This window comes from Panthera onca, chromosome B2 (genome assembly GCF_046562875.1).
Source record: "Panthera onca isolate mPanOnc1 chromosome B2, mPanOnc1 haplotype 2, whole genome shotgun sequence".
In the NCBI taxonomy this organism is placed as follows: Eukaryota; Metazoa; Chordata; class Mammalia; order Carnivora; family Felidae; genus Panthera; species Panthera onca.
Window position 1 is genome coordinate 31,638,257 of NC_138343.1, and position 9,896 is coordinate 31,648,152.

Sequence of the window (9,896 nt, forward strand, 5' to 3'; positions counted from 1 at the left end):
GGTATTCAAGAGCAGAAAATAGGAACGAAGGTTTTTTATATCCAGCAAAACTGACTGGAAGTCTGTTAAATATAAGGACTTCCTTGAGCTCTTCTTAGCAAATAACTAAAGAAAGAGCTTCAAACAACCACAATGATTACATCAGTAGTTCACAACTTTTGGTATCATGACCCCTTTACATTCTTAAGAATTATTAAGAACTCCAAAGAGCTTTAGTTTATATGGGTTATGTGAAGCAATATTCATCACATTAGAAATTAAAACTGAAAAACTTTTAATATTTGTATAAAGAACAGTGATAAACCCATTATATATTAATATAAATAACATATTTATGAAAAGTAGCTATATCTTCTAGCACAAAAATATGGTGAGAGAAAATGAATTATTTTACATTAAAAGAATCTTTTTAATATCTCACTTAGTACTGATTCACTTGGTCGTGTATTCTTCTACATTTAGCCTGTAATATGTTGTTTTAGTTAAAATGCATGAAGAAAATGTGGTTGCACTCAGATATATAATAAGAAAGAGGGGAAGAATTTTAATAGCCTTTCAGCTATTGTGTATATTCTTCTTTGATAAGATACTACAACTCAACAAATGATAAATCTTTACAAATTAGTTACAATGTGGAATCTGAAATCTTATCAGTGGTCTTTTCATGTTATGTTATGTTAAAATTCATTGGTCTACCTTGTGCTTTGAGTGGGCCTTCTATCCGTGATAATTTTGCAGTATCATGCATTGATCATTTGGAAGGGGGTCCACAGGATTATGCGGATCTCCAAAATGTTGACACGGGTCACTAAACAATATGAAAAAATCGTATTTGGTAATATCACCATCAATCTCATCCAAAAACCTTTGTTATGGGGAACCTGTGGCAAACACAGGTTTTGCCTGTGGATTTTCTCTGGAAAATCTAATTTTCATTGTCAATATCATTTTCTTTGAAGTGGCATTCTTCTTTTGTTTATTTTTGAGAAAATGCCTACCAAATACCCAGGGCCAAATAACCATACTGTGTCTGTCACTCATTCTTTCAAGAAAAATGACAGTCCATTAGAAAAAGAAGAGGTGGCTCGTTTCACCCACAACTCAAGCAATTACACAGCGCTTTTCCACAAAATAAATGCCTTTCCATCACTTTGCAGCAGAAATGCTAGTTTGTCACACTATATATTAAAAAGATGCCTACTTGAGATTCAAGAGTTAGTAAAAACTAATGATTATTATTGTTTCATCAAGGCTATCTTTAAGTGAAACTGGCACTTTTCAGGGTTTTTCACTGCAAGTGCATGGCAGTCAAGAATGCCATGACTGCTTATAGAATTTGGTGTCACTGCCCTGATTTGTACTAAAGCACCAAACGTTTTACCCACTGTAAACTTTGCATTATCACTACAAATACAGTGAAATTGGTAAATAAGATCTTATTATTATAAAAATAGTTTTGATCTTTCGGACTTCCCAAAAGGGTCTCAGGGACCTCCAGGAGTCCATAGACCACAACTGGAGCACCCCTGCACTTAAAGGACACTGACATAAGGAATAGTAGTCATCATTAAACATGTTATTACTCACAGCACTAAGACTAAAAAGGGAGCAAGTATCTTCTGAAATGGTATATGACCCATAACATAGATATAGGACAACTATAAAAAGGAAAGATGATGAGGAGAACAGAGGCAAAAGGAATATTAACTGTTTTCAGTAATCATTTTGGTGGTCGTAGCACAAGTGTCATCATCCTCAGACTGCTGTGTGTGTTCATTCAGGAAAAGCAAATGAGTAAAGGTGGATATTCTAATTGTATGTCTCCCTGTGTGTTTGAAAACCAGAACTCTTGATGTGGAAGAAAGGAGACACAACTGTAATATAGAAGAGATTAATTTTTTATTTGTATATACATAAACTTTGTGCTTCTATAAATATGAACGTTACATATAAACATTTGTACTTCCACCAAAAAGACCTGATATAGTGATGAACTCCTAACTCCAGCTTACGGTCTTAGTGACATTTCCCACTAAAATAATCCAGGGCTTTCTAAAACAATGGCTGATTTCAGGTCTGAGCGGGAAACATACAGAATAAACCTGGAACATTTTGGCATGCAGATAACAAAGAAATGATCAAAAGACTTGTGTCAAAAGGACTCAGGAGCCACTTGAAGAAGTTTCCACGCACCTAGGATGATATGATTGAACTCGTGGCTAAAAACCACCAGGAGTTAAAATCCATCAAATACATTTAAATCCTTGAGTTTATAATGATACAAGAAATAAAAATAAAAAGTAAAACCTAATTGTCCACCTTTGGATAATAGTAGGAAACAAATTCAGTAACTTGAAAATTAAAAAAGTAAAAGAACTAAAACACTGATCCTTTCTTTCCACTGTATCACTGGGCAACCCACCAGTAAATGAAGAGAAATGTCTCTTTACAGAAGCAATAAAGCATATAAACAAAGAAGGACTGATAGAATTCAAGTGAATTCAAGGGCCTAGGCAATGAGCACCAAAGGTGAATGCACTGTAAAAAGAGACACAATTGGACAGTTTGGGCCTCATGGTAAAAAACACACCTCCACCTACAGACTCATCAAAGAATTTAAACCTGTCTATCCAGCCTCTGCATCCATTTGCCAACTTGCAAGAAATGCAGAGGACAGAAGGACATGCTAAACTGCACCAGATGCATGCAATTGGTAAAATCCAAACTATGGAAAACTCTGTAGGTTAAATGTCTCAGGCTTTTCAACGTATTAGTCATAAGGGGGGCAAAGGGGATGGAGGAGAAATAGTAAAGTATGAGACAGAAAAGACAACTAAGCTGGGGCACCTGGGTGGCTCAGTCGGTTAAGTGTCTGACTTCATCTCAGGTCATGATCTCCCAGTTCATGGGTTCGAACCCCGTATCAGACTCTGAACTGACAGCTCAGAGCCTGGAGCCTGCTTCAGATTCTGTGTCTACCTCTCAATCTCGCTCTGTCTCTCTCTCTCTCTCTGCCCCTCCCCTGCTTGTGCTCTCTCTGTCAAAAATAAATAAACATTTTTTTTTTAATATTTAAGGAGCACCTAGGTGGCTCAGTCGGTTAAGTGTCTGACTTCAGCTCAGGTCATGATCTGATGGTTCCTGATTCCTGGGTTTGAGCCCTGCATCAGGCTCTGTGCTGACAGCATAGAGCCTGAAGCCTGCTTCAGATTCTGTGTCTCCCTCCCTCTCTGCCCTTTCCCTGCTCACACTCTGTTTCTCCCTTTCTCTCAAAAATAAATAAACGTTAAAAAAAATTTAAAAAGTGATTAACAGAATGCAATTACTTTTTTCTAAAGTTTATTTATTTTGAGAGAGAAAGAGAGAGAGCACAAGCAGGGGAGGAGCACAGAGAGGGAGACAGAATCCCAAGCAAGCTCTGCACTGTCAGCACAGAGCCCAATGCAGGGCTCAATCTCATGAACCGTGAGATCATGACCCAAGCCGAAATCAAGAGCCTGACACTTAACTGACTGAGCCACCCAGGCCTCCCAGAATATAATTACTTTTGAGAGGAGGGAGAGGGGATTGATTGGCCTATGGCACAGGGAGACTCCTGCTCTGACTGGTAAAGTTCTATTTCTTGGCCTGAGTGGTGATTACAGGAGTTTTGCCTTAAATAATTCATTAAATTCTACATTTTGTATGGTTATCTGTTCCTCAGGTTTATTTTACAATAAAAAAGGTCATAAAAAACGGTGAAAAGGAAACAGTGCCTCTGAGCATTTGTCTTCTGGAGACAGTGGAGAGTGCAGTTGGAAACAGAAAGACATGAGGATAACTCACAAGGTTAGGGCTGGACCATAGGAGGTATGCAGGTTGGGGCTGGTGGGAGTCAGCTTTGGTGGGAATTTCTGCACACTATCCTTGGAAATGGGGACTAATGGCACAGGCAAGGAGGAGGAAGAAGGGCAGACGAGTGAGAGATGATCTCAGAAAACAGAACTCTAGAATCAAGTCAGGACTCCTCCAAGGACTCAAGGAAGTAGCTCCAGAACATGGACCTCATGAGAGTCCTTTACTTAGTCATTTGAACTCAAGTCATTCGGTACTATTTCAGCCTCCAGGGCAAGAAGCTCTGATTGGGACCTTAGCGTGGCTATGGTGAGGGAACTGCTCTTGAGACCTGCAGGAATAGTGATCAAAGTCTGAGGAGGGACTCCACCCTCCCATTCCAGAGACTCAGCACCCAGTGCCACCCAGCCAAAGCCACCCTCACACCCTATCCCCAAGACCTCTCCCTCTGGCCAAAGCACAGGGACAACAATTGGCCACCCAAAGACAAGGAAGAAGACATTACCTCATCACCAGACAACTGCGTCTCCACATACCCTGGAATGAGAGGAAAGAAATAGAATGCCTCTAGTTAGGACCAAATGTGTGATTATCCTGACAGATAGGGACGAACTGAAATATCAATACTCCAGCTCTGCTGACCCCCTGAAATGTTTCTGGATTCAGAAAAGACTATCATGGTGACCTCTGAGAAGTACAATCAGCTTTCCCTGCCTCACATCTTTGAAGTTAGGGGAAGTGGAAGAAGCCACGGGGCAGGTGACAGGGGACTCCTGAGAGGCTCATTACCTTTCTGAGCCCTGAGGCAGATGACAGTCCCCACCAGAAGGAAGATCAGCCCAAGCAGGAAGGCTGCAATTCCACTTAGCATCTTTCTCCAAGAATATGCAGACTGAGCTCCTATGGGAAACAGGTCTGAAAATTAGTAAAAAGCTCCCAATGTTTGGCGTGCCTTCCTGAAATCTCAGAGTCCATTCTGGATACCAGATCAAATGCTATCTAGAAAAGAAATACATTTAGATATGGTTCTTTGAAGCCAAGGTTTGCACCCATGGAGTTTCTGTTACTGAATCTTGCAGCCCGTAAGAATGCCCCCTAAAATACTAAGACAAATTATTAGAGTATACTTGTTCCCAAAGTTGGAAATAAGTGATGAGGTGATTAGACCTCCTTATTTCTTGGCAGATACAAGGATAGATATCTGTCGTGTCTTCTCCCACCCTAACCCAAGGACCCGAATTCCATGACCCCTCAGATCAGGGGAAAGAAGGATGACTATCGGGACCAAGATGAATGCAGAGATAACACAGGCCGTGTGCTGAGTCAGCATCAACCTGAGTCAGGCCCAAAGAGTACAAGAAGCTGATTCTCACTCCACTCCACAGAAATAGGGCTCAGCAGGCTGGGATGATTAACAAGGCAGGTGTAGACATCTCCAAGTTCAGGAGTCATTTCCAGCATCACCATTGTCTGAAAGGTCCAGTCTCCATTCCTGATAAGGCCAGTGGACATGACCCCTACTCTCTCCTGCTGCCCATTCCGGAACCACATGATCTTGATGTCCCCTGGATAGAAACCTGTCACAGAGCAAAGCAGCAGATTGTGGTGTTGCAGGGATGGGGTCCTCTCTGGATACACCGCCACCTCTGGTTGCACTGGGAAAAGAGGAAAAAATGAGACATTGTGAAGGAAAACCACTAAGCCAGGACAAGGGTTCCTTGAAAGACAATCTCTTCCCCTAATCTCACATCACCCAGGTGGAAACTGGAAATGTGGGGAAATCTCTGCCCCCAAGATTCAGAAACTGGGTATGTCAATGCCCCAAGGATGAGTTAGGCCTTATCAGATACTCCCCCAATTACCCCCTTTATTTGAGAGCCCACTAGTCCTTAAAGTCTTTGAGAATTTGGGGGGTCTGGGACCAAGACCACAGTGACCTGACCTGTGAAGATAATTAATGAATCACAACTAGGGACAGAACATATACAGACTCCCCTGCTTACAAGCCATTTATCCTGAAGCAAGAAATTGCCCATCATGAGGAAGTAAAGCCCATGGTCACATTCACATGTAGGAGATTCCTGAACCTCACAAGACCTCACCTTCCACCTCACCTTTTCTCCCCACAGTGAAGGGTGCACCCAGCTTGTAGTTATGTCTGCAGAGTGCATCCACAGAAGCTTTACTCCTCTCCAATATATCTGGCCGATTGTTCCACAGCTCAGCATCAGGCTTCCCCAGCTCTGTCAATGCCACAAACATTCCCACATCGCTGTCGAAACGTGCATACTCTTCCAAGTTAAAAATGAATCTCACCACAAACTGCACCTTCTCTGTCCCATTGGTGAAGTAACAGTCAGCCTTTGCCTGAATCACAAAATCTTCTGGAAATCCAAAAAAAAAAAAAAAATAGACAAAAAACCAACCCTCACTTTTAGGAACCCATACGTGGTAAATTATGCCAGAACACACGGATTTGAGAAGAGGCTTTTGACCTCAGTAAATAGGTCAAAGTGGCCTCTTCTCCCCTGGGCCACATCTGGTTCCTTTTAGCAAAGAGACATCCATCATGGAAAGCAGTCTGAGACCCATCCTACAGGGCCAGCCAAATGGAAGATGTGTAATCCCAAAAAGGCAAGCCGAAAAGAGAGTCCCAAGAGACATAAACATTCATTCCACAAACATTTATTGACTATTTGTGTTCTGCTGACATTGTGCTTGGTTTCTCCAAGCCAAGCTTTCAGAAGCCCAAGACTTTAACTCCCTTTGTTATCAAGTCAAAAAGATCCATCCCCATGTGGAGTAATTCAACAGCACTCTTGCCCATGGCGGGTTCATTCGATACATTCCCTCTGGAGCAGAGTGAAGGAGTGATGGAGGTGGGCAAAGAAATTCAGACACGGTACACATTTGATGTCAAATCAACCCCTTCCACTTTTCACTCACTATGGGTTTTCTCCAAGAATTTCCTTTTGGACCTTTCCCCTTGCACTTTTACTTAGACTTCACCCCTCTGTTGGCTCTAATAAGGTAATGATTTAATTACCTTTGTTGGTGTTAAGTAAAATAATACTAATCCATGGCTCGAAGATTAATATTGCTATCAGTATCGTTGGCACTATACCTACCATACCAGTAGCTACAACAACATGGTGATAGAAAATATACAATTAGCTTAAGCGTCTTTGGGGATTTTCACATGAAATACTGCCATTAAAGGTGGAATAAAAAAATCTAATTCCATGGTCTGTTATAATTTTCTACTTTCAGAGCACCTTACTGATATCAATAGTGATTACCTTGAGCTACATATTGTTTCATACACTGTCTACTCTGCTATTCTTCAATGTAATTTCACATTCAAAAATTATGTAATCTGTCCTCACAGGTAAGAAAAAGGATCATTCTTATTTGTTGAACACACAGTGTGCTATGGTCTGAGTGTTTGTGCCCATGCCCCCAAATTCTTATGTTGATATCCTGACCCCCAAAGGTGGTATTATCAGTAGGAGGTGCCTTTGGGAGGTGTTTGGGTCATAAGGGTGGAGCCCTTTCTCATGAATAGGATCAGCCCTTATAATGGAGGCTCCAGAGAGATCTCAAGCCCCTTCTACCACGTGAGAACACAGGGATAAGGTGCCAGCTGTGAACCAGGAAGAGAGTCTTCATCAGAACACAGCCATACTGGGGCATCTGGGTGGCTCAGTCGAGAGGTGTCTGACTTCAGCTCAGGTCATGATCTCATGGTTTGTGAGTTCGAGTCCCTCATCAGGCTCTGTGCTGGCAGCTCAGAGCCTGGAGCCTGTTTCGGATTCTGTCTCCCTCTCTCTCTGCCCCTCTCCTGTTCATCTCTCTCTCTCTCTCTCTCTCTCTCTCTCTCAAAATAAGTAAGCAAAAAATTAAAAATAAATAATAAATAAATAAAAAAGTACACAGCCATACTGACACCTGATCTTAGACTCCCCAGACTCCAGAACTCTGAGAAATAAATTTCTGTTGTTTATAAGTCACCCAGGCTGTGGTATTTTGTTGCAGTCACCAAAATGGATTAAGACACTTCGTAGATTTGAAAATTTGAAAAATTTTAAACAACAAATTGGTAAATGGCCCTGGGTTATGTTTCAGTTGACTTGAGTTCTAGTTCTTTATCCGATAGTTTTACATAGAACCACTTACCCTCCCTGACCTGCTTTCCTTTGATAACGACACTGAAGGAGAGCTCAAAAGCATAGTGTTAAGACAGAAAAGAAACAGAATGTGATTTAATGCACAATGACATTTATTAAGATTTTTAAATACACGTGAAAAGCAATGCTAAATATTCTTAAAGACCACCCCATAGTTAAAGACACGTTAGAATGGCTCTCTAAGGAAAGAAGGGTGTGAAAATGGAGACAAGGGAAGAGGAGAGAGTCCTTGCACAGACAAATGATAACAAAGTGCTGTGAACTCTTTGGGTAAGATTAACGCAATTCTGTGGACTTGAGAACAACAATAAAAAAAAAGGAAATTCAAATGGGTTAATAATGCAGGTTGGCCAGAAAAGACCTCCCTGAAGAAACAGCATGAGTTAAGGCTTGAAGGATAGTAGTTACTGATCTCCAGTTGTAAATTTGCTCTCATTTCTCAGCTTCTCCTCTGCGAGCTACTGAGTGGAGCGTAAGGACGGCAGAATCCTTCCTGGGCCAGCCATACTCATCTCTTAGATGCTCTAACCTCCAATGCTCTTCCTTCTTACAGTTTAAATCAGAAAAAGAAAATAATTTTTTAGTCAGATTTGTGTCAGATTTAAGATCTGCACTGACTTTTTCTTCATCTGTGTTGTTTAATGGACATTATGAGCTCAGAGAGGTTTCTATTCTTGAAGAACAAAGATCTTCCACCCACCGCACCCTCCCAGGTTGGTTCCTCTTTTGCATTAATGAAACTGACATTCAAACAGGTTCTGTTTTTAGCACATCACATCCCGTTTTCTGCTGATAAATATGTCTTCAGGGTGCAATATCGCCTCATGTTTGTATAGCCTATCTCCTCAGCTAGAAAAATAACAGCAATAAATACATGTACTTAGTAGCCTGGGGACAGTCTGAGGATAATGCATTCAACTTCTCTTATTTGTCAAAACTGGGGTTAATAAATGCCAAAAGAAGAAACTTTGTTTCCAAGTTCTTTTGTCCACGTGTATCTCAATTGGATAAATATAAAAACAGTCACAATCATCAGAGCAATCTCCTGTCTAAACAACTGGCAGCTATTTTCAGACTGCCTCCAGTTTATACAGTTCTTGAGACAGACATTGACACAATAAGGGCCCTAAGCAAGACAAAATGTTTCCCTTCTTCCTGTTACCCTACTCCTTGAATCTGCGGCTCTGGTACAGGAAGTCCCTTTTCCCACATTGTGTGTGGTAAAGAGAGAGCCTTATTTTTCTTCTAAAGGAAAGAACACTTTGAAGCCAGAAGCCAATTCTAGTCTGGTCTGCAGCCTGGACCCACAGGGAAAGGCATTCCTCCCCCATGCCAATTCTTGCATGCACACCTGGAAAAAAAATTGCTCTGTTCTTACCTGGAGAGTCTCTGCCTTGAGTCATGGAGGAATCCAGCCTGATTACACTCACTTGCAGAACCACCATCCAGGAAACCCACCCAGAACGCATTCTGGAAGGAAAAAATAAGTGAGACAGTAAAATCATCAACTTCTTCAGAATGGGGCATACCCCCCGCAAAACTCAGTCAAAAAATATTTATTAAGAGTATGAATACTTTCCTGCCCACCTCAGGATTGGAAACTCTTCACACTGATAACCAATTACGATAGAAGAGTTTTGCATCATCAGATGCTAGGTAGACTACTTCCGTAAAGTTGTGTTATACCACTCAAGAATCGGTTACCTGCTTAATCACTGGCAGTAGTTTAAGGTATGTGGAAAATGGGCTGTGAAAAAAAAAAACTTTTTAAAATAGTGTATATAATACGTGATCCTAGAAGAACTACACGGATTGTTTATTATGCATTCTGTTATCTTCTAACCAATGAGTCTCTTCCTCCTGTGGTGTGGTTGA

At 41.2% G+C, this 9,896-nt stretch overlaps 1 protein-coding gene across 3 annotated transcripts; it reads right to left on the reverse strand.

Annotated features, from left to right (window-relative positions):
- Positions 1 to 341: 341 nt before the first annotated feature.
- LOC132666301 (HLA class II histocompatibility antigen, DO beta chain-like) lies at positions 342 to 9,570 on the reverse strand. 3 transcript variants are annotated; one of them, XM_060614310.3, is made up of 6 exons: positions 9,400 to 9,570; positions 5,949 to 6,218; positions 5,208 to 5,489; positions 4,624 to 4,734; positions 4,340 to 4,371; positions 349 to 4,165 (listed from the first exon to the last, which is right to left on the reverse strand). In XM_060614310.3, exons 1-6 carry the CDS (start codon positions 9,524 to 9,526, stop codon positions 4,139 to 4,141), a joined length of 849 nt encoding a protein of 282 aa, XP_060470293.3. In that variant the 5' UTR covers positions 9,527 to 9,570; the 3' UTR covers positions 349 to 4,138. The 3 variants fall into 3 exon arrangements, with proteins under 3 accessions (XP_078302927.2, XP_078302926.2, XP_060470293.3); XM_078446801.2 differs by having other exon boundaries at positions 342 to 4,371; positions 5,208 to 5,411; XM_078446800.2 differs by having other exon boundaries at positions 347 to 4,371.
- Positions 9,571 to 9,896: the final 326 nt, after the last annotated feature.

Coding starts and splice junctions, on each gene's coding strand:
- LOC132666301 (XM_078446800.2), bottom strand. CDS start 9,526: ATGATTTTACTGTCTCACTTATTTTTTCCTTCCAGAATGCGTTCTGGG. Junction 5,490..5,948: donor CTTCACTGTGGGGAGAAAAG/GTGAGGTGGAAG, acceptor CTCTTTTCCCAG/TGCAACCAGAGGTGGCGGTG. Junction 4,372..4,623: donor CTGCCTCAGGGCTCAGAAAG/GTAATGAGCCTC, acceptor CTCTCATTCCAG/GGTATGTGGAGACGCAGTTG.